General features: G+C 33.9%; 1 protein-coding gene across 1 annotated transcript; it reads right to left on the bottom strand.

Annotated features, from left to right (window-relative positions):
• Positions 1-282: 282 nt before the first annotated feature.
• On the bottom strand, positions 283-3,580 carry LOTGIDRAFT_143540 (hypothetical protein; the record flags this gene model as incomplete). The annotated part of the gene is made up of 5 exons (XM_009053982.1): positions 283-374; positions 733-811; positions 1,149-1,268; positions 1,547-1,655; positions 3,495-3,580. The coding sequence occupies 5 exons, from the start codon at positions 3,578-3,580 to the stop codon at positions 283-285; spliced, it is 486 nt and encodes a 161-aa protein (XP_009052230.1).
• Positions 3,581-25,317: the final 21,737 nt, after the last annotated feature.

The raw sequence follows: 25,317 nt of genomic DNA, 5'->3' as shown, positions 1-25,317 counted from the left end.
TAGGTTTAGAAATCCCACCATTCCTTACTTTATCAAGAAACAGATTCTACATGACACACTTCGATTGGTTAAAATAATGTTACGAGGTCTTCAATAGAAAACTAGTTACATTACAATGGAGACTAAAAGCATCAGAAAATAATCAAAGATGCTAAATTGTAATCCATTTTTAATTAGATTTGACCTATAATGTGTTCATTGTAACTGAAATTATCTAAAAGAGGAAATTGGACAATTTTAGTATGGATAATTCTCGGATGAGCTCAGATATCTTTGTCCTCTTTAATATTTTTCACAATCAGCTGAAGAATACTGTGTACAAATAGAATCACTGGTAGTTTCACTGTATCCACTTGTACTATTTAGACCGGCGCCTGAAATACACAGAGGTTGAAATAAATATAACCAATTTTACTAACAAATCTCAATCTGATGCAGAGCTGAATTTTTCACTTCATGTCTTTCTGTAGGTTACTCATCTTCACAATGTCAAACTATTACGAACTTCAGTGTTCTGTCAAGGGATACAATTGACTGGCATACAATCAAATCAAAATCAATTATGTGATACAAGAAAGGTGGATATTGCAGTTAAGGTATAATATAATATACATAACTAATAAACATCTTCATCATTCTGTATCAAGTCAAATGGCTAGGGTTTAAAAAAAATTAAGAAAAAAACCTGCAAAAATGATATCACCAACACAAAATTAATGTTTGAATACCTACCAATAATTAAGTTTTCTAGGTTACAATAGTTGGTACCAAAATCTAATACAGCATACCAAGTTTCAGATGTACTGTAACCCTGTAACAAAGAATATGGCAATTAGAGTTTTTCATTCTACCTTTCTGCATGGTTTTGGGCTAAAGCAAAAGTGAAACCTGAAATTAAAACCGCTTTCCAGGCAAGGTAATATATGCCCACAGACAGCTTTGTTAGTAAATAAGAACATAAAGCAGTACAATAACAATCACCAGTATGAAATATAGTGGACATTTATAAAATTAAAATGTGTATGTCTAATAATGATAAACAGACAGAGACATGTTTCGAATGGTCAAGGTACAAACATTTTTAACTTTTTATTTTACCAAAAATTATATTCCTATCCATAAATCCATAAATCGGATTAATAACTTACATGAACCTGACAAGGATTTGAGGTCTTTCCTCCTTTGAAGGTGAAGGTCAAATCATCAACATAACCTTTGACAGGAGTTGTATGTTTGGCTGTTATTTGGGCAGAAGTGGAAGAGGTCAGCTGAAAAAAACACAAATTGAGAATTGATTTTCTGAATTCAAAGTTTTGATTTATATTCCAATTTTTCATTTCTGTCGTACAAGTCTTCTACATTTCAACTCTGTGGGCAATGAAGGAGATTTTACAAAGTAAGCAATCATACCATAATCATTCTTTGTTACAATTTATTGCTAACAACAGTAGTAAATAGATTGAAAATGAAGACAACACACACAGTGACCGTACAAATAGCTACAGTGTGTTTTTTTTTTTCACATCCCATGTAGGCCTATACACACCTCATATAAACATTTTTCTCCGCCATTGGCACAGCCTGATTTTCCACCCATAGCCTTGATCTGATTGACCAACTTAGTCATGACAGCATCACATTCCATACCAAACTGCCTGCAATTTAAAATAAATAAATAAACACAGAATCCCTGTTTACCTTAGGATAATTACTTATTGATTTATCGGATTATAGGCAATAACAGAAATTGAAACAATATCTTTTCAAAGATATAAATATAATCATCATAATGTCAAGCTATTACTAACTTCGTATATTAGATATTGTGTTGTTTTGTAGACAATTTGGCATGGCACTGACGATATAAAAACTTACCAATCCACTTTACATGAAGCATGAAACGGAGGGATGGCAAGAGTGCCATAGCTAAGATAAGCAATTAATAATGTCGACAACAAAAACATAATTTTCAATTTATGGTTTATCAAATATGACAATACAGATCTAGCTTCCAAAGTTAGGTTGATTGGTGTCTTTCTTCCCCGATTTTGTTGCATAAGTTTAAATTTAGAGTGATCACATGACACCATAGAATGACTTTCAATAAAGTTCATCTAGTCACAAATTTGACATGCAAAATCGACCATATTCAAACGAATCTACAAATAAGTTTGAGACATGTTATCATTATTCTAAATCTAAGACAATATTGTTAATGATATTAATCATGACCAAAATAATTCCGTTTAGTGTGTAACATTTAAGTCGATTTTGCAGGCATTTTTATTTGAGTCTGGATAACTAAGACAAAATACAAACCAACCGATAAAACAGAAAGTCATCTTAGGTCAAGATTTGTATGTACTTCTAATATTTTTGAAATTGCTGAGTAAATTTGGAAAATGATGTTGACAAGTTCAGGGTATGAAAATCATTGAGATAATTGCCTTATATTTCAGTCAGATCAATTTATCGTTTAGTTCGCCTGCTACTTGAAGATAGAAAAACAAAAATGGCGTCTCAGGTAAACAACAAATTGCAGACGACGTAATGTCATTGACTATTTAAGATTAACCAATCATTTCTTTGAAACTTGTGCGTGTGTCAATTTTCAAAGATATTATTTTGAACAAATTCGAATTCATTTTGAAAATCGCATGTCTACTTGGCAGTGCAGTGATGTAGTAAATGTTGACCCTCTACTGGCCTACTCTACTCTATACTTAGTAAGTTAGGTAGTAGCTACTCTGAATACCCATTATTATCGTATGGCCTATCGTCACACTGGTGTATATAACTATTGTGGTGCCACTAGTATGTTCAACAATTCTGAACACTCGACACCTCTCTGCACCTGTGCAAGTTGTCGATCACCAGTGCAATAAGTTGAAACTATTAGAATAGCCTAGTATGTAGAAGACTTATTTCTCTACAATAAAGGGTAATTTTACAAAATAAATCCATACAGTGGTTTCCAAAAAGCATAACTTTAATAAACTTTAATAGTTTATGTTTACTTTTTTGATAGTTTGGCTTTTAAAAGTAAACGGTCAGATTTTTTAAGTTAAAAAATTTAGATACTTTAAGGGAGCATGTTTCTCTAGATCTTGGTGTATAGTTTTCACAAATTTGAGCAAAACACTTTTCCGACCTACAAAAAAAGTGGATTGGTCCTTTGAAAATGGGACAGTGTTAAAACCCAAAAAAGTTTTCTCAATAACAAATCCTAAATTGACTTTATAATATTATTAAAACCCATAACTTGTATTGTTGAACAGATTTAGTCCAAATTCTAGTTCTTTGTAAAGAAACTGCATCTAGTTGCATCATTCCTATTTTCAGTCAAATATCTGTAATTCTTGCAATTCCACTTAAAGTAAGAATTTTGTGGAATTGTACAATTGATGCTAATAAGGTCACCTGTACACTTCAAAAACCTCTTAACAATCCCTTTAAACTAGCACTTTAGAGTTGTCTAACAGAAATTCACTCACCAATCTATCTTACAAGAGGCATGAAGTGGTCCAGATAAGACACCTGACAATGCAGAAATCAATATAAATACTGCCAAAATATTCATTATTTAGTTCTGTATCTTCAGATGTCAGTCTTCTTTTCTCTATAGTGCTTTTCTTTTCTAATGTGAAATGAAATGAATGATAAAGATATGACAAGACTGTTTGTTATCTAAGATTAAAATTGATAAGAAAATAAAGCCTCTTAAAGTCTTATTTTGATAAAGATCAATTTCAGATTTAAGTAGCAATAAGATACTGATAAATTACAATGGTATTGTATATTTTTGTTGTATGTGAAAGGTATATTGGTGTCCAACAAAAATTGCTTCTTAACACTTCTACAGTGTTAAGAAGCAATTTTGGACCATAATATTAGGTCAAACAGTCTACAAATGGTATGTGGTGTTCCACAGAGATCTGTGTAAGGCCCTATACTCTTCACCCTATATACAAAACAACTTGGCAAATTGATTTCAGATAATGGTGTAGGTCATCATCTCTATGCTGATGACACCCAGCTCTTGGACATGTCAACCCAATTACATGTACTCTTCTAGCATCATTATCTGGAACTGGAACATTTGGCATGGATGACAAATAATATGCACAAATTACAAAACAGAGGTAATGTTTGTTGGAACCTCTGCCATGCTAAATAAAGCAAATGTCAGTCACATTCGTTAGATGAGGAAATTCCATTGTAGTCTTCTGTAAAGAACCGTGGTGACATATTACAGTCAGGGATACTCTATCTATGTAGGAAATGTAATTACATTCTTCGTAATATTGGGAACAATAAGGGAACATTAGGCATATACTTACAGCCGAAGCTACTGCAGCCCTAGCACGGTCTCTTATCTTGTCAAGGATTGACTATTGCAAGAGTCTCTTTGTCGGTGCCTCAAAGGAATCATTACAGAAGCTAAAACGCATACAAAATTCTGCAGGGCGCATTGTGACACTCCTGTTCTAAAATCACTTCATTGGCTCCCGGTTGAAGCTTGTGTCGAATACAAGATATTAACTCTGACCTATCAGTGGATCCATGAAATGGGTCCTCATTATCTCTGCGATCTTGTTACAAGCAAGACTACTACAAAATCACTAAGATCTGATTCTAAAAACTTACTACAAACTCAACTATGGAATTGTAAATTATATGGTTATCATTCTTTCAAACATGTTTACACTCTAGAAGGCACAGTTCTTGATGGATATCATCGAAACCTGTTATTATCACCTAAGGATGAACCCACCTATAAGTAAGGTTACCTAGGCATTAATGATTAAAATTAATTACAGACTACATTAGATGATGCAATAGCTACTGTGATGTCCATGGGGTTTGAGTTAGATGATTGTCAACAGGCAGTACAATATGGTAAAGTTACAGTAGAAGAAATAGTAGAATGGTTAGTAAGTTACAATCAGCAACTTGGGTCTTCAGATTATCTGTTTTATGATATTATGACCTCAGAGACAAGGTGTTTTTGGAACAGTTCTCAGAACAGATGAAATTTAATAGTGTAAACAGTGTCAGTTCTGTGACCAGTTTGTTGCGTTTGACCATAATTTCATAGTAAGCAGATGAAATTGAGGATTTTTTTCAAATGGATTACAGACGTCTGTAATTACCTCTATCATGAAGAGTTCTGTTTTAATGTTTTAGTTATTATCATGGATATGTTCTCAGAAAACTAGCATCCAGTTCTATATCGAGAATTGATCACTTTGCCCTAATTTTATTGGCATTGGCAGAGAATCGTGAAATTTCGATCATATCTGCCTGAAGAAAAAAACTTCATGCCATAAGATTTGAAAAATACCAGTTTGCCCTGTGGAATGTTTTTCAAATTAACCTTTTGACCTAAAATGCTAAACACTGTTAAAAAATGCCAGTGATGGATAGGGTAGAAATTTGATTGGTTAAAGCAGACGTCGTCGAGTTAGGTCAAAAGGTTAATAAAAAATCAGAACGAAAGTTTGGTCTTATCTTGATATAACTGCAGTTTGCCGCATTCTGGTTAAATTGTTGATAATGGTCTGCATGCTTGGACATTTTTATACACCCACATGAAATGGGGGGGGGTGGGGGGGGGGGTATATTGCCGTCACCCGTCTGCCCGTCCATCTGTCTGTTCGTCGATTCCGTCCACAATTGCTCGTAAAAACTCTACAAGACACAATTCTTGACAGATTTTGACAAAACTTGGTATGAATGTTAATCATCCAAGGATGAACCCTATTGAAAATCAGAAGAATCAAAAAATATTTAGTATAAGTTATTGCCCTTGTTCTTTAAAACGCGTTAAATTTTAAGCTTGCAAACAATCTAGAAGTGACAATTCTTGATGGATTTTAACAAAACTTAGCATGAGTGTTGGTAATCACCCAGGGATGAACCCTATTGAACATCTGAAGAATCGAAAAATCTGAAGAATCGATAAATATTTAGCATGAGTTATTGCCCTTGCTTTTGAAAACGTGTTCAATTTTCAGCTCGTAAACACTCTAGAAGGTATAATTCTAGATGGATTTTGACGAAACTTGGCATGAGTGCGTGTTACCAACCAAGGATAAACCCTATTGAAAATCAGAAGAATCAAAAAATATTTAGTATGCGTAATCACTGTAGAAGGCACAATTTTTGACGAATTTTGAAACTTGTGTGTGATTGTTCGTAACCACCTAAGGATGAAGCCTATTGAAAATAAGAACAATCGCAAAATATTTAGTATGAGTTTTTGCTTTTGTTCTTGAAAATGCTTTCAAATTTAACTCTAAAACACTAAAAGGCATGATTGTTGCTGGATTTTGACAATACTTGGTTTTATTATTCAGTCCCTCGCTGAAGATTGAATATTTGCTTTCTAGAGTATTCACGAGCAAAAAATTGAACAAGTTCTCAAGAACAAGGCCAATAACTCAATATTATTCAGTATTGCCCTAAAGAGTTCAAAAGAAGTGTATGACTGAAGGTTGAATATTTCATACTGGTGATTGTTACTGTAATGCTAAATATTTTTATTCAAAATCAAAGCTGCCAGTAGGCGTATATTACCTTGCCTGGCAAGCTATCTTTGTTATATTCAGTACTTCCAGTACATTTTCTTTTAAACACAGACTAACTAAATACCAGAACTGGTGATGGTATGTACTTTAATAACAATGAAAGGTAATATTAAGCAACTATTATTTAAAATGTAGTGTCTTGACTTTTGAGTTAAAAGATAAAACAGTTTTTAATTTAAATTTTAGGATATTGTCTGGAAAACCAGGACTTGCAGCAATGCCATCTCAATCACCCAGACTTCAACTTGGACTCATGGTAAGTTATTATTTTATATCACTCATTAAATTCCTTAAGATAGTGTGAGAAACACATTGAAACGGAGAAGTTGATATATTCTAATCTAACCGTAATAATTGTTTTCTTTACCTTTTAAAGCAAGCATCAGAACTATTTTATTGTATTAATTTCCCATATTGTACACTCATTGCCATTTTCATTTATTTTCAGCAAACAACAGAACCTTTACAGATGTCATCTAATCCATTTGTCAGTCCAATACCAGTCCAACAGGAAGTACCAATAAATAGTGTCAATTGTGAAATGGAAACTGACAGTGCTGTGGTCAGCCGTCATCACCTCACAGACAACAAACGCAAAGATAAAGAATTATTTGAGGAAAAACAACGAGAGGAGGCCAGAAAACGAGCTCGTGATGAAAAATTAGCACAACGACAAGTGAGTTTCAATTTCTTATCACACATTTAGATGTGTTAAAGGGGCAGTATGAAAAATGTTGTAAATTAAACTTGAAAATATTTCTAAAATTATGCTTTTTACATCTATGTATCTACTTGATCAAACTATATTAGTTTTAAAAGGTGTGATTAAAAATGCAGTGTACTAATTGTTAAAGGGACATGTTTTCAAATCGTTTGACCTTAGTCTCAGAAAAAGGAATATTTTTAGCTAGTGTTCACAGCTTACCATTGAAATTTGAGCCTTCAAATCCATGTGTGTCCAGAAGTATCCATGGTTGAAAGGTAAGATGATAACTCTTGAGACTCTGCCATATATAGACAAGACATAGATTTTGAAATTTCTGAAATGATGTATATTTGAATTTTCATGCAGTTTTAGTACTTTTCAAGGCTATCTATGGTGTAAGTGAGTGGTGTAACCTATATACATGCATATATTTTTTAGATGTTTCTTCAGATATTCTATAAAATAATTAAAATTATTTTGTTTGATTTTCTCTATGAATCTCTCACCTTGACCCATATTTTGTGAGTAACCAACTCGATAATGGCGGCAAAACGCATCACCTATTTTCGTATACAATGTTTTGGATACCCAGTGGTATAATTAACTACTCTTAGTATATATCTTTAATATGAATTCATTATAACTAATGACAATCCCTTCAAAGAACAATGATTAAAAAAAATAGTGACTGACAAAATAAGATAAGAGTATTTTATTGCTAAAATTCATTAAAACAACATACGGATATGACCTACATTGTGTTCCATAGAATTTTTCTGCTGACACTGAATCCACTAGTTTGACACGTGACTTTTTTCACTGCTATATATTTTAGTAAACAACACTTGGAATTCCGATTTGCATATACATGTAAGAAATAGATAATAAATTTGACATTGCTTTGAAACATTAGGAAAAATTCCTCAGGTTGACATTATATCAAAACATGCAAATGTGAAGGTTACATGAGGTCGCACATGTAAATCGTTTCATAAAATTAGGTTCACACGAAAATAGGTTACTTGACAGTATATTTAGAAAAGAAATAAACCCTAAAAATAGTGAACCATGGTCTTTAAACTCAATATATTTTGGTTTCAGGAGAAAGAAAGAATATTGAAACAGATAGCAGAAGATAGAGATAAGAAAAAAGATATTGGAGGGGGTGGGGCTAGCATGTCCTCCCCCAGTAAGAATACCCCGTCCTCTAGTCCTAATAATTCTACTACTAATGCAGCACAAACAGAGTCGTCTTCAACAATGTTTACAACATTACAGGTATCGAGTTGGAAATTGGACGTCTTCACAATGTCAAGCTATTACGAATTTTGTCTTAAACCTTGTCTACAATAGCCACTTTTCTTATTTCATGGGATGCTGCAATTTGAATGGATGGTAAAACTCAAAATTTTTTGTAACTGTCTACAGTGTGCACTCGTAGTTTGGAAAGCTAGGGTAATATTTAGGGAGTAGGCCTTAGTACTATGCCCTTTCCTGCTGTTAAAGGTCAAAGTGAACATTAATCCCTCTAAATGCTCAAAATTCATCTCTGGCCATTTGAAACTTGTCCCCTACCTCTGAAAAACTAACCACACTGTTTATATTTTGTAGATTCGTCTACCAAATGGAAGAACACTACGTCAGAAATTCCAGACAGACTCTACGTTGAATGATGTGTTGGATTTCTGTTATAAAGAATATAATTCCATGCCTAGTATGTCCTTTATTCAGGTATTATATAAGATTTATCATAAAAACAAGATTAACCATGCTGGTAATGGGGTTGTTGAGCTTTTGAATTTGAGGTGCTTACTTTCTAACAAAGAGATCTGAGGAACTGCTCAAGCATAGGCTTGCTTAGAATGAAAAATGCGGCCAATTAGAACTGTTGATCAATTGAGACTATCATGTACTTGTGTTCTGCAGACCTTGATGTCCAAGATTCCATCCCAACAAAGGGCGAAATACCTGTTATATTTTTGTTTTCCCATGACACTGAGACAGTTTTGAGGATCTGACTTGGAAAAACAGTTTGGATTCAAAAAGAAGCTGCCTCTATGTTCTATGCTCTACTGTCATCAGAAGGCATAAGAGTGTTTTTCAGCATGGCTGCCATGGAACTTTCTGCAATCAGGATTTTCTAAGAGTTTTGATATTTTATAAAGGACATATTCCTGGGAATAAAACTGTTGAAAAACTTTCTGTTGCAATTTCTTTGAGGTTGACCCCTTTTTTTTCAGGAAATGCCTTGTTTATGTAGCAAATGTCAAAATCCTTTCAAATTTCTTTCTTTGCACACTGCATGAAGTTGTATGTTTTCATTAGTGGATTCACAAGCAGAACATCAGAGCACTTACTCATCAACCAAAATCTTGTGTTTCAGCCATTTCCACGACAAGAGTACAGCAAGGAAGATTTGAAAAAGACTTTGTTAATTTTAGGGTTAACTCCTAATGGATCTCTGGTAGTAAAACCTTCCACAGTCACAGAACAAGCCTCTTCAGGTTCGAAAAAATACTTCTTTCATTGTTCTCTGTCATTGATGCAGTTTGGAGGGAATGACAGTCTGACAGAAAAAGCATCTACAACATATAACAATGGTGGCGCTTGATTGGATTCTGAACAGGTTCCTTCTGTTCTCAATCCATCATTCAAAATTTTCCCATCTTTCTCCAGCATACAAATCAAGTGGCCCCTTAACTGTATGGGTAAGTGATCTTTTAGGAAGAAATATTGAAAATAAACATATCCCAATCAATAACATTTTTTAACTAGGCTTACCCTTCTTGAGCTGTTGTTTCATTTGATCTCAATTCAGCAGCAGAATCCATGGATGAAGATGAAAACAAATCAGAACAAGAGGTCATGGATGAGGATGACTCTGTTAGGTCAAGGCTACGACATACTTGGGGTCAAGGTCATAGGTTAGAAACTGATGAATTAGATCGGTCTGAAGAAGAAGTTTTAGGTGAAATAGACGAGGCAGATGAAGACTTTGCATTATTTGCCAACCGCAACTTTCCACAAGCACAATTTCCTGGAATGCCATTTTTACGTGAGTAGACACATTTGTGAATCATGAGGTTTGGTAACCTGACAGATCTGACCCTACTTGTTTCTCAGACATGATATACAGATGTGATATCAAAACATTAAAGGCCAGACTCAAAAGGTGACATTTTATAGGAGCTGCTTTGATCTATTTTTGGGTCCCTAGTTATCGAGAATTTTAATCGTGTTAAAGTCAAATTTGGCAAATCATTTGAAAGCCCTTTTGTATAATATAGGACAATTTTTAGCACCTCAAGGCAGGAAAGTAGGACAATAATCTGAGGCCAAAAGATGTAAATGTTTTTCAATTATTTTTGTAGATGATCAGGCAAACCAAGCATTTGGAGGGGTAGGTCAAAGGTTATTACCAGAAGGTCATCCGGATGCTGATGTGGTACAGAACAGACCAGCTGGCCAAGTAGCGGGTAATTCCTTCTCTATCTTTGACTGAGAAAGTTGTTAATGTGTATTCAGATCTCAGTTTATGATGTAGTCATCACAAAAGCCCTTAGAAATTATGAGCAGCTTCAGCAATAGTGACATCAGATATGTTTAAGCTTTACAGGAATGATAAACGTCTTATGAAAAATTTGAATGTTGCAAATGAAAGCCATAAAAGGCCCTGATTTACATCAAATGCAAGCAAACAACACCTTACACTATCTTGTGAACTCAATCTTAGAAAATTTTGTGTTTTTTTTTTTCAGCTGAGGCAGCATTAAATCGATTTAAAAACCCAGTGGTTGTTGATCATCAACTGACTCCACAACCAACAACCATATTTCATACAGTCAAATCTTTACTAAATATAGTATTCCACCATTTAGCTGATCGTCTGGATGATTCCAAAGGCAAGGTTGTTTCGTTGTCTGGGATGTCTGAAGATCTTGCGCAGAAATTAATAACATATTTCATCAAACAACAAATCTTAAAACCCAGAATACTGAAAGCTTTTATTCCTTGGTATGTTTGGTTCATTTGTTCATCTCATATTGCCAAGATATGTTTCGGATACAAAATCCTCATTAAAATTAGTTAGCTAGTTTCAGAAATTGTGGTTTACTTTGAAATATAGGACTTAAAGCACATTGTAAATAATGCATGAGAAGATTTCTAAAATCAAACTAGGTTGATCAGTTTTTGGATGTTTAGCATCATAATGACTCGTTTTAAGTTGAAACCTACAGAATTAGTACAAGGCATATTTCTCTACAATTTGGCATTATGTTTTTAAAATTCATACCCAAGTTTTCCAACAATAATCAAAAAAACACAGCAGATGTTCTGAAATTAACAGCAAGTTACTTTAGGTTAAATTTTTATATAACTTAAGAGACACATTTCTCTAGATTTTGGTATATGGTTTTCATAAATTTGAGCAAAAAAAAATTTCCAACTTACTAAAAATCAGACTGCCACTTTAAGGTGTAGGAGTAAAGTAAGTGATCTTTAAAGTATCTGTCCTCTTTATTTTTCAGTTACTTAAGAAAGTTGGTATTAGATTGTTATCCTTTAACTACAAATGAATTGTTACAGTCAGTGAGGTAGGTGTCACTATTCTGGGCACTTGAAGTCACTTTGTGGCTGTGTTTTTCAACACAAAAACTCTTTAGAAAAGTTCACCATAGCATCCCATCTGGAATGTTTATTTGAGACCAATGCTAATTTGAATTAGATTACATTTTCATATCTTTTTAGTTTTCTGATATTTTTAGTCTTCATTGTAATCGAATAAGTTTTCTACCAAAGTGCTGTCCCAATGATGTTATTTATTAACTAATCAAAACCCAGTAAAACCCTTGATAACATCAAGAATTGTTGAATATCAAACTCAAAGAGACTGTCATATAGCTTTTGCTTCAAGTTTCGAAATCCCTTGAGACCTTGGAAAATTTCAAGTTTGGATATGATTCTACAAATAATTACAGAGTTTCAACCCTTGATACACTGAAATTATGTTGCTTGTGAACATGACACGTTTTATTTTTGGTACAGTTTGACAGATATTAACAGCAACAAATTTATTAGGTTACAGGAAGTATCTTGTTAAGCAACTGTTTGTTTTCTGTTTAGGTTACACAGCAATCTGAGTATATTAAGTTTAAATTCCTGTACATTGATAACTGACCTTGGTTTACAGTCCATAGCAGGTACATCTTTTCTTATTTTTCCAACAAACATTACATTCTCATGATGGCGGTTGGATCAGAAATAAGCAGACATTTATGGAACAAGAAGGAACAAGAACCAGAGAATAGGAAAGCCTTTTATGCACTTTAACAAAAAGCAAATTACTATTTTTGTGCCTTGAAAATGTTGTGTTTAGGAGCTGCGATAGATCAGTGAATTAGATGCTTCCTAACTAACCCAAAGGTTCAGAATTCTAACTTGGTGTAGGTCAGGATGATTATCTTTTTCAAACAAGTTTCCATATCAGTGATGCATTTCGAGGGACTGACATAAAAAAAATGTCTAGTCATTCATGGGACAATAAACTGAAGCCCAATGTGCTACAGGTTGAGCATGCTAATTTCCCTGAAGACAAAATTTCCCTGAAGGCATACTGCATAGCTTTGTCCGTCTTCGTTAGACCAATAAGGTGCAAAAGAGTCCTTTCAATTCAATTTTCTTAAACCTATTCTTTCAAATACCATAAAATTTTGCCAGTGGAAAATTCCATATCATTTTCAAAATGTGTTTGTATATTGTAGGAATGAAGAAATTAAAAGTATTAAATTTAGGTTCCTGTCCACAACTCACCAACAGATGTCTTGTAGTACTCAAAGGTAAACATTAATCAGATTTTTCAACTCTTTTTCCTTTGTTAGTGATACTGTCTGATGCATAAACTCAATCAGAAACAAATAAATAATGGCTGCCATTCATTACTGTGTTAGGTCGTAGAGGGCTAGAGGTAGAAGGTAAAGCATTTGTATTGATATATGCTTGCTTATGTTCACCATGTCAAGCTATTACGAACTACATACTTATACCTTGACTCACAGAAGTTTGTAAATGATTTGATTGGATTGTACAAAGCATATACAGCCAATCAGAGTACTCGAAGGAAAGTCTGTAATCAATGAAACATATATTGGACAGTCTGTCTGTCAAGGACTATGATTGCTAGGATGAAATGCAATGCTCAGTACTGTTAGGTTTACAGCTCTAGTTGTTCCTTTTAATGTATTTCAGATTTACCCAGTTTAGTTTCGTTAAATTTAATGAAAACTGGAATCAATGATACTGGTGTAACACATCATCTAATACCCTACTGTAAATTGTTGCAATATCTGAATTTAAATGGTACTGTTGTAACACATATCATCCTACCGCCTTTAAAAGGTAAGCTTATACCTCCACCCTCCACCCTCCACCCTAATAGCAATGAAATTCACAAAAATATGGATGTTAAACGGTACTGCAGTACCTCGTGTCATCCTACCACTTTTCTCCTCCTCTTATCCTTCTTATGAGTTTCTTGCATGATACTCTGTGGATGATACAACTAATGGCAAGGAAATCCCCAAAAATGTTTTCATTATTACATGGATGCTCATTGCTCATTGCTGGAATTCCCAGCAAAATTGTGTATAATATTTTGACTGATATATTTTTCAGAGTTACCACAATTAAAAGAACTATGTTTAGAAGACACTAAGGTATATCTGCAGTTTTAGTGCAATCTAAACTGCTTAATTAAAAATTAGTTTGTCCGTTTTTAATAAACCCTTTTTAAAACCAATTCAGTTTGATCAAGTGTATACATTGAAATAAAAAGCATATGTTAGAAATCTTTGCATGTATGATTTGCAATGTTTCTGATCATATAAATCTGGATACTGCCCTTTTAACCATTTCTTTTTGTATTTTAGGTCTGCAGCCTATCTGGTATAGAGCATTTAACTTCCTTACAACAACTTGACATCTCTCATACCCACATCTTTACTGATTCTTTATTATGTTTAACTCAACTACCTAGTCTAGTGTCTTTAAATATTGCCGGTACAGACCAAGTTCATGGTGATTTAGCTTTACAGTATCTGAAAGGTGAGGAGCCCAGTTAGTACCCATAGCTTTCAATCAGGGCTGTTTGGTCATCAATGATCAGTGACTACTGACCACAAAATTCAAAATAGACCTATCTTATTTCCTACCGGGTTGACAAAAAGAAGAAATAAGTCAATTTACTCTTTACTCAAGAATAGCAAGTGTAGTTACCTGCAGAATAAACACAAAACCAAACGTTTAAATCTGTATTTTTGATATTTGTCTTGCTGCTATATTTAAACCATTTTATTGACATCACAGATGATGAGATAATTCACACAAGTCACAGATGATGGGATATCTTACACATGATGACTTTACAATGATGATATATCTTAATCTTAATGAAGTCACAGATGATTATCACACATGATGACGTCAGAGAGGATGAGATATCTCTTCCATGATGACGTCAGAGAGGATGAGATATCTCTCACATGATGACGTCAGAGAGGATGAGATATCTCTTCCATGATGACGTCAGAGAGGATGAGATATCTCTCACATGATGACGTCAGAGAGGATGAGATATCTCTTCCATGATGACGTCAGAGAGGATGAGATATCTCTCACATGATGATGTCAGAGAGGATGAGATATCTCTCCCATGATGATGTCAGAGAGGATGAGATATCTCTTCCATGATGACGTCAGAGAGGATGAGATATCTCTTCCATGATGACGTCAGAGAGGATGAGATATCTCTTCCATGATGATGTCAGAGAGGATGAGATATCTCTTCCATGATGACGTCAGAGAGGATGAGATATCTCTTCCATGATGACGTCATAGAGGATGAGATATCTCTCACATGATGATGTCAGAGAGGATGAGATATCTCTCCCATGATGATGTCAGAGAGGATGAGATATCTCTTCCATGATGACGTCAGAGAGGATGAGATATCTCTCACATGATGACGTCAGAGAGGATGAGATGTCTCTCACATGATGATGTCAGAGAGGATGAGATATCTCTCCCATGATGATGTCACAGAGGGTGAGATATCTCTAACATTATGAAGTTACTCATGATGAGATATCTTGCAAACAATGACATAACAGATGATTATGACACATGATGACGTCACAGAGGATGAGATATCTTGCACATAATGATGTCACAGAAGATGAGATATCTTGCATATAATGAGATATCTGGCAACATACATGTAAATTATCACATTGTAGGTTTAAAATTACAGAATATCAATTTACCTAATCGACACTCTACAACTGGTGTGGGAATGTCATTTATAACAGGTAAATAGTATTTTCAAAACGTCTTTCTTTCCACAATGAGTCATGATTTAGATCATTGAAGAACCATACTAGTCTGATGCTGAAAGAGCAAGCTAATGAGAAATGCTTACTTTTAGGGGAATTGCAAGAGCCACAGATGTCTGATTAAAAATTGGTGGTAAAATGGTGTAAATTGATCATATCCCCGATGCACTTAAAAAGTTTAGAAAATCTTTTTAAAATTCCTATGATAAATTCCAGGTTTTCCGTTAGTTCGGTTAGATTTAACAAATTATGTCAATATTGGAGATGAAGGCATTTGTCATGTAGGTAAACTACGCACGTAAGTAATTTGTCCAGTGTTTTTTAGTTGACTAATTGTTTGTTTTTTTATCTTGTAAAAGTGTACTAATTGTTAGTTAAGCAATTTGATCAAAGTTTGGTGTTTAGCCTTTTAATGACTCAATATTTTCCGTTGAAACCTTCAGAATAAGGAGACATTTTTCTCTATAATTAATGGCAATTGATTTTGATGTATAGTTTGAGGATGTAAATTTGAACGAAAAATTCTGACCTACAAAGAAAATAGAATGCCCCTTTAAGGGACACATTTTTCTGGTACCGGTATTTTGGTATTAGGGGGTGAAAGTCAACACAATGCCGACTCTCAGTTGCACAAGCACAGGCATAATAATTTTTCTTAATTTGAGGAGGATTACAACCCCTGGCACCAATTCGCCTAGCAGATGACAATCCATCTGAGCAATTCCACTGCAAATAGATTTTGTAGTATATTTTTCATAAATTTTAGCAAAAGTTTTCCGACCTGAAAAAATCAGACTGTCCTTTTAATTATGTTTTTTCGTTTTTTCCTCCCTTCAGATTAAAGATTTTATTATTAAGTAATACCAAGCTGACAGATCATGGTATTCAATATTTACATGGTATATATTTTGATTATCCTATAGACCCTATTCACTCGTCCACCATGTTGAATTTAGAACTAGGCTCATAAGACAAACAAAAAGGGTGACAATCATATCTTCATCGTCTCCTTTTTCAATCCGAATAACGCAAAACTAATCATATTTTACATCGTTAAAATCAGAATTGATTAAGATATTTATTGATACTTTGAGATAAATTATACCATCACACATTTCTGAGAAATGGCAACGTTCTCATTGCCTGTTCCCTGTTCTCTAAAAGGATAAGATAAAAAAGATGAAAAATTTAGATAGTTGGCAAAATTTTCCTTTATTACACACCTCTCATTTCATTTCAGATTTAAAAGACCTAGAAGTATTAAATTTAGACAGAACTTCTATCACTGATGTTGGTGCTAACATTATTAAAGGTATTATTTTGGCTTGAAAATTAAAGGGATGTAGTGGTTTTCAAGGGACAGGTTTGCCATCTGTTTGAACAATTGCACCTTAATCTCAGAAACAGGCAGAACCATGATGGTCACATAGTTTTTAAAATCTTCAAATGAAAATAGGTGGAAAGAGATAAACTTTTTCAATACTTCTATATTATGATTTTTTTGGTACATAAAGAATATTGTACAGCCCCATTCTCAAAATAATAATGATCCAATTGCATGGGGCAAGGTTTGTGGGTATAAAAACCTGCCCTCTTGTTCTTCTTTAGAGTGGCTCATAACCCCCAAACTCAATGGCAATTCTATTATTTTAAAGTTATGTGTGAAATTCACTTTATAATTCCAAATTTTCAGAATTCCACAAATTACAAGAATTAAGTTTATCTGCAACTGGGTGAGTTGATATTACTTTTATCATGATATTTATTAGAATTTTTATTTTCTCTCAGTTTACTTGCCAATTTCATTTAATTTTTATCTTCTTGTATAACTAGTGTAAACAAGTAAGTTTCACATCCAAACTTGTCGTAGAAGGTGCCTGAGGGATTTCTGTCTACCATCTGATGCTTGGCATTGATCTTTACTGCTAGGTTGAATGGTACAATGAAGAAAGATTCTGCTGACTGAGTTTAGAACCTACATTAATTTATTGATTCCAACACTCTGAGCTACAGTGTACTCTCATTTTTTATTTGGCATTTTTAGAGTAACAAATTCTGTTAATTTTAAGAATAACAAATTGTGCTTATTTCATTTACATACAACAAATTATGTTTTTTTTTTTTAGAAGAACCAATTTTGTTTATTTTAAGAACAACAAATTGTGTTTTTAGAATAACAATTTGTATTTATATCTAGAATAACAAATTGTATTTATATCTAGAATAACAAATTATATTTATTTCTAGAATAACAAATTGTATTTATATCTAGAATAACAAATTATATTTATTTCTAGAATAACAAGTCGATTGCTGACTAATGGAACTTTAAACAATCTTCATAATTTATCCAAGTTAAACCTCAGTAAGACCAATATTAATGATAAAGGTAAGTGAAACTAATGACTAATGCTGGTGATTTGGTAAAATTTCCCTCATTGCAAACTGTATGGCATTGCCATTAAGTCTATCAGGAGCAGAAAAGTAGGATGTAAAAGTTCAAACTTAAAAACGATTTCTTATGCATGCTAACTATCTACCAAAAGAAACTGTTGGACTATAAAATATTGTCTTTTTTTATTCAGGTATTGCGTGCTTGAAACTCCGCAGTTTGACTTTGATTAATTTAGATGGTACTCGGGTCCATCCCACTAGTTTGGACTTGATTAAAGAGGGATGCCCTGAATTGCAGAGAATAACTCTTCAAAATCTGGCGCCAGTGAACGAGGAAGAGGAAGAAATGGAAGGGTAGGGCTCCTAATTGCACTTAACAAAGTCAATTGTCTTACAGTTTGGTCGCTCAGTTGGCATTGAGTAGAACACTTGGTTTCACTGTGCACTTTTGAAAGCTAACTGATCCGAGTAAAGATATTTTGGAAGTTCAGTCTTTATGAGACTTCATCTACTAACCCATAACTGTTTTAGTGTCAGTGCTTTAGAGAAACAGCTTTTTGCCTTTAAAAAGCAATTTTACCCTTAGTAAAAATTATGTGCCGATGTTTTGTTTGTTTTTTGGATTTCTGGAATTTTTGGGCTTTCTTGTTTAACATTGTATTTCATTTGAATTTGCTAAGGATAAGGCAAACCCCTCTATTGATGCCCAGGCCCTTGTTATCATATAAAGTTTTATTCCAAGTATACACCTAAACAGGCAGTATGATTTTTTTGGTAAAAGATGATACAGGTAATTGAGTTCTATCAGCTGATAAAATCAAAATTGAGACCACCATAACCCTTTAAGGAATTGTATAATAATGTTATGTTGTTGTATAAAAAAAGCTATTTTTTGTATAATTAAAAACATCACAATTCTCGTTTCCATTCGTCTATATGGAGCTTACCAGCAAATAATAAACTCCGGTGGCTGCAAAATTCCGAATTTTCGAACTCTATTTCGAACTCTATTTGGGTCGGGAAATACAGAAAAAACGCATGTCTATAGTTGAGGCAAAGCCTGAGTATTGATTATGGAATGACAACAGATGTTTATTTTAAGAAACATTTTATGATCACAATTTCTCTATTTCTGTCATCTGCACAATGTCAAACTATTACGAACTTCGTCTTATACCTTGACTTTCTTGTATCATAGAAATTTGTAAATTGGGGATTTGATTGGATTGTACGCTAGCGAGTAAAGGCCAATGAGAAGCCTCGACAGAAAGCCATAATGTTTACAACCCTTCTGCCGAGGGCTCTGATTGGTTCTATGGCGTAAAATCCAATCAAATCGCTGCATTCTGTGATACATCTGTGACATTGTAAAAAATGTATTTCTGTAGACGAATTGACTGAACACCTTTTTCACCAGCCCTACTACAAGCTTACTATGATTTGAGACTTCATTTGATTTGATTTTAAGTTAGACGGAACCATTTATCTCTATTCCAGCCTTTTATAGCTATTTTAAGTTTTAATTTTAAGTTGTCGGCTGGCGTAGATACAGAAAAACTACCGAAGTTGCGGGGGTTTTAAACCTATTTATTTAAATCAGTTCACCCAAACAAAGATCTGTATTCGGCAATTTAAAGCTTCGTGCGCAGCACTAACAAAACGAAAGTTACGGCGACGCCCAACACTAATTTACAGTCATCGTTATCCTGTTAGAAAAAACGCATCTTCGGAGGTGTAGAAAATCGCCTTAATCCCTACTTCAGCCGATAACTGTCTAAATATCTACCAGAAGCTGGAGTGAAGGCAGATGTTTCGGATTAATTGTAAGTTGAAATTGTCTGTACGTCCCTCTGTCCGTCAGTCTGTCTTTTATTACCGGTAACTATTTACAATTTTGTAAGCGCGATAGAAGCCACAATTGTCATCTAATTTTTTTTGTCTACGGTTGAATTGATGAAATAAATCAAAACACGCTGCTTTCAGTTTTCGTTTGCGAACAAAGCGTCTAAAACGACTCTGCTATATATAAAAGTTCCAAATTAAACCCCGTAAGTGGCGAACCATGGCCTTCAAGGATGGTCTTTTCTTGGTCTTATTAACGAAAAACATACCTAAAGCCAGTGGTCAGATGAAGTGGTTTGTATCGAAATATTATACTCATTGTTAAAGCCTCTGTAAGTCACATTTACAGGCTTGGTGTGTAAATTCCTAATAAAGGGACACGTCCACTATCTGTTAAGTCTATCATATTTTAATCTTAAAATCTAGAGTATAGCTAAGGCCTACCGTTGTTATTTTAGCCTTCAAGTGAATGATTATCTGCGTTTGGAAGTTAAATTATTGACGACTCGTCTTTTCTTGTGAGAGGAGTTAAGTTCATAAATATGTTTTATAGTGAATTTTGCAGGTCTACTGAACATCACATTGATTTAGATATAAGGTCACTCCCTGCTTGAGCATGCTCATGCTGTACTTCCTTTTATAGACCATCTCGAAAAGACGAACAATATTCAGGAAGAGGAACCGGTGAAGATAGAAATAAAAAATGAAATTTCTTGTTGAGAGGTGTATTTGAAGGAATTATGCGATTCTCGTACAGTTCAAAAACATCTGAAATTTATTTATACTAATCAAAGCCCTTATCAAGTCCTGAAAATGCCTATTATTGCCTTTGGTATTAAAATTCGACCAAATATCTAAAGCACGATTTATATGTCCCACTCAATGACTTTAATATAAATAGGGATGGTTGCAGAAACGGACATCTGTGAAACAGATATTCATGAATAGACTTGGAATGGTCAAGACATTCCGATCATTGTCCAAATGAAATGGTGTGGGCGGTTTGTTTAATGATGACCAAGTGTTTGGTCAATACATAGGTCAATTTTGCATATTTTCTAATTAGGGAAAACAAAAAGGAGTGTCAAAGACTTAAACAAAATTCTGATCTTGTCTTAGAATTAAAAAAAATGTCAATTGTAAAATATGAGAGCGCATATAATGCTAAATATCTAAAAAAAAAAAAAGAAAATGAAAATGTTTCTTCAAATGAGTAAAAAAGGTAAAACTCTCAAATATTCAATACTGAGCGCAAGTAGTTTTTTTTTATACAGTTGAAGAGACTTAATTTTCATTTTTCTCTTTCTTTGCGCAGAGATGTTCTTTTACATAGGTCGAAGTTCTCAGAATTTTTGTTTAAAATGATTCTCCTTTAACAGAGGTCTATGTTCTCAGGTTTTGTTTAACAGAGTTCTCCTTTTATACAGAGGTCTGTATTCTCAGAGGTTTTGTTTAAAAGAGATCTCCTTTAACAGGGCTGTTCTTAGAATTTTTGTTTCACACCATTACATTTCTGTTTTGCTGTGCTTTAACGGCTAAATGTAAACCCAGCTTTAAGATTCTAAAAAAAATACTAATATGAAAATGATCATATGTCAATGTTTCATCATATTTAAATCGTTCAGTCCCAACACATGATTTAACCCCTGACCCCTGACTGACCTATGAGCAATAGAATTCATGTTAAAGACAGATGGTCGAAGGGATGGTCAGATTCTTCATTGGTTAAACAGATTCCGGACAAGCTTGTTTTGGTAAGATATTAGAAAAAGATCATATAATGACAGGATACAAGTTTTACGACAGTTGTGGCCCAGCTATTATGATGACACTATTCAGCTTAAGTTCTGAAACATACGAAATCTTACCTTGTGAAGTGGTCCTAGCTAATGTAAAGGAGTAAAAAAGAAAACGCTATTTAGGAACTTGCAGAACTTTTCTTAATGTAGGTTTGGCAGTATCCTCACAATGTCAAGCTCCATTTGATTGACTATTTTTGCTAACGTACGATGCAATCAGAGCTCTCGAATAATGTGTACTGTCTTTTTGCTTGTTTCTGCTGACGTTCAAACCAATCAAATCGCTGCATTCCGTGACACAAGAATGGCAGTCAAGGTGTAAGACCAAATCTTTCGACTGTGCGAGACGACATCGTCATAAAGTACACAGGAAAAAAACCCACTTATATCCATTTTATTCCTTTTCAGACGAAAGGGCAAAGACATAAATGAGAAAATGGTTATCACAACGCCATCTTGAAAAATTATCAAATTTCAGATATGTTCAACAAAAGCATATCATAATTGGTGTTTTTAATGGTCGAATTTTCAGTCATAAACTTGATAAGAAAACGCTTGAATCCGTTAACTGGCGTCACTATTGCCCCCTATTTTAGTGGGCATTGTTCATAATATATAAAAAGGAAATTAAAAAACCGAAGCCTGGAGTGAAGGGATTAGTCGAATAAAAAGAGGGAATTATTGGGGTTTAACCAAGTTAATGAAAGTATAGCCAATACGTCAGAAAATGGTCAAAAACTGGATGACCATTAAACATTATTAATGGTTTGTTTGAATATAAAACAGGACGTTTTATGCGGTATATGAAACATGAAAAATACTCTCTGAATTTGACTATTGTCTTCTTGTAAAAAAAAAAGTCACAACGACACCCACCCTAAGGTACAAAATATCTTTCGAAGGAGACAAAAGTCCCTCCTGTACTTGAGCCGCCACTGAATAAGGAACAACATGTCAGAATTATAACCCACAAATTTTTTAAAATCTGATATCCATCTTGAGATAGATTTTGAACTTTGATAAAAAAAAATTTTAGAGCAGAAGAATAAAAAAGGCGACGGTTTCGTACTTTCTATGATTGACAATTATTTCATTATTGACTCCGCCTTGTTACGGTTCTTGACGGCGACTCAAAATTTAGATAACCTTGAGCTTATCTATCGCAAGAGAGTCAGTTTTTTCAACAATAGCTTTGTGTTCTATTAATTATTTTTTTCTATTAATTTCTCTTTGTAAAAAGACATTATGATACATTTTATGGTGGCTTTTGAGCGATTTTCGCACTTTTCTCTATCAAATTAGAAGGCAATGGCTTGTGGATGTATGTGGAGTTTTACGTCTTATTCTAATAAATAAATAAAGGATGTACAATGCACAGCTTAATTTTATAATAGATGTCATATGTAGGGTGAGGAACATGACACATTAAACCTGACTAAATCAGAATATTAATTTGACGTTCACCACGCCGACAATATTGATCTTCCCTCCTGTGCTATATAGTTACCGACGACGTCGTGATAACAGTGGGACGTTTAACTTCATATTTTCTAGCTGTGCGTTTCAAATTTAAAAGGAAAATCACAATTCCAGCTTGCCTACAATTGAATAAAAAATGAAGTGCTAAAAGCTACCAGGCCGTCATTGATTTTCATATCTGACGTCATTATGTTGATAATGGATGGTTATCGGTAGGAAAGTTGAAAAGGCGAAGAGTGCTTGGATCTGTACCTCGTGTATTCGGTTCTTATATCTTTTCCTGTAGGCCTATCAAAAATACCTCATGGTATACCACATCGTATATCACACGTAACATTGTTTGTTTCTATTCGAGCCTTAAGTAGAACCAACCTAGTACGTTTCGGGTTAATAAAAAACACAATTCATTTCGTCAGCACTTGTGGTTACGAAACTCACAGATGATTTATGCCGGCGATCTGGTATCTAAGGTAAACAAAAGAGTTGAAAATTAGGAATCGGAATGTAATGTAGTTCTATTAAATCATTGAAAAGTGTGGGCATATCTTAACCAATACACTTTTTCCGATAAAAAAATTTGGTTCAGTCTAAACAAATCTATTAAAAACCGATTTTCAATGACTTTTGAACTCGAAGACGACCAAAAAACCAGAAACTTCGTCTACGAGAAAATAAGAAATTAAATCAGTTTTATATTTACAATATCTGGGAATTGTAACTGAGCTGGTTTGGACCGCTTTTTATTTAGTATTGAGCTTGAACTTGAGTTTGAATTCTACAACAGGAACCAAATAATGAATGTTGCTAGGTCTATTTATGTTTGAATTTCCAGGCCTGCAGGTCACGAGGGGGAATTTCAACAATTGCAGTGGCCAAAATAAACTTTTTTTTTACTTCTTCCCATCTGTTCAAACGCCATCGTTTAAACTCACTGTATGTGGTATGGTTTATACGCCCACATAATGTGGTCGTATATTGTCGCCCCTGTCCGTTCTGTCCGCAATTGGCTTGTAAACAGTCTTTATTTGGTTTTGATAAAAATTTGGTGTGATCATTTATATTGGTCAATTTCGAATTTCGGACTACAGTTTTAATCCGATTAAAATGAAATTTAGTGTGATCATTTATTTACTTTTGCAATGAGAACTTGGTCAAGTTTGAAATTAACGAAATTGAACGGAATTTGATATTGTCCCGACTTAATGAAAACGCATCAACATTTGTTGGCGATGAAGGTAAAAGTTCAAGTCAGAAATTTATGAAATTTTATGTGTTGGTTTTTAAACCAACAATATCTTGGACAAGTTATATTATTCCCATTCAACATTGGTATATTGATACCCTTGATATACTGAAATTTTATCAGGGAAGTGGGCGTATCTTGCACGGCAACCACTTGTTAAAGACAGTCATCATGATATGATATTCTCGGTCATACATCTGCACCTCTTGCACTTCCACTAAAACATGGCGTTAACGGCTTTTGCGACAGTGACGTCATAAAACGCTTACTTATAGTGGATTTGTAAGAACCACTGACTTTGAATTGGAATGATGCAAATCGATGTTATCAGTGAACACGAGACAAATTTAAACTATTTTGTTCCATTCACCAACTGAGTGCCTGGAGTACGTACATAATCTTGTATACTGCTCATTTAAATACTCTTCGCTAGTTGTTTTCTTTTTCTGTACCATTCTGCCGCATGTTAAAAATATGTATAAAAAAATATTATATATAGGGATGTAGGTCAAAGCATGTCTGAGTCAAATGCTAAAGGGTAATTTTATATGAACCTAAATTCTAAAAGATCGGGTATTCTAGACAAATCTCTCACTATAGTACACTCTACTGCTGACCTTTGTTCAGAGATAAAGTAAATTTTTTACATTGGACAGCTGTTAGTGGAATTTTGAAATTTTAAACATCAAAATTCCATGTTCGTACTATATTAAAGGGTCAATCTGATTTATTTGGTCTAAAACTTTTTTGCACAAATTTACGCTTTACCTTATCTGAATGTTTAAATGAAAAAAAAAAATCCAACCGTTAATAGCCTATTGTTTAACGACAAAACTATTTAAAAGATTTACGTAAACGTTTTATGTTCGTTATGTAT

The sequence above is a fragment of the Lottia gigantea genome, assembly GCF_000327385.1.
Source record: "Lottia gigantea unplaced genomic scaffold LOTGIsca_207, whole genome shotgun sequence".
Classification (NCBI taxonomy): Eukaryota; Metazoa; Mollusca; class Gastropoda; family Lottiidae; genus Lottia; species Lottia gigantea.
This window is presented reverse-complemented; position numbering and strand designations above follow the sequence as displayed.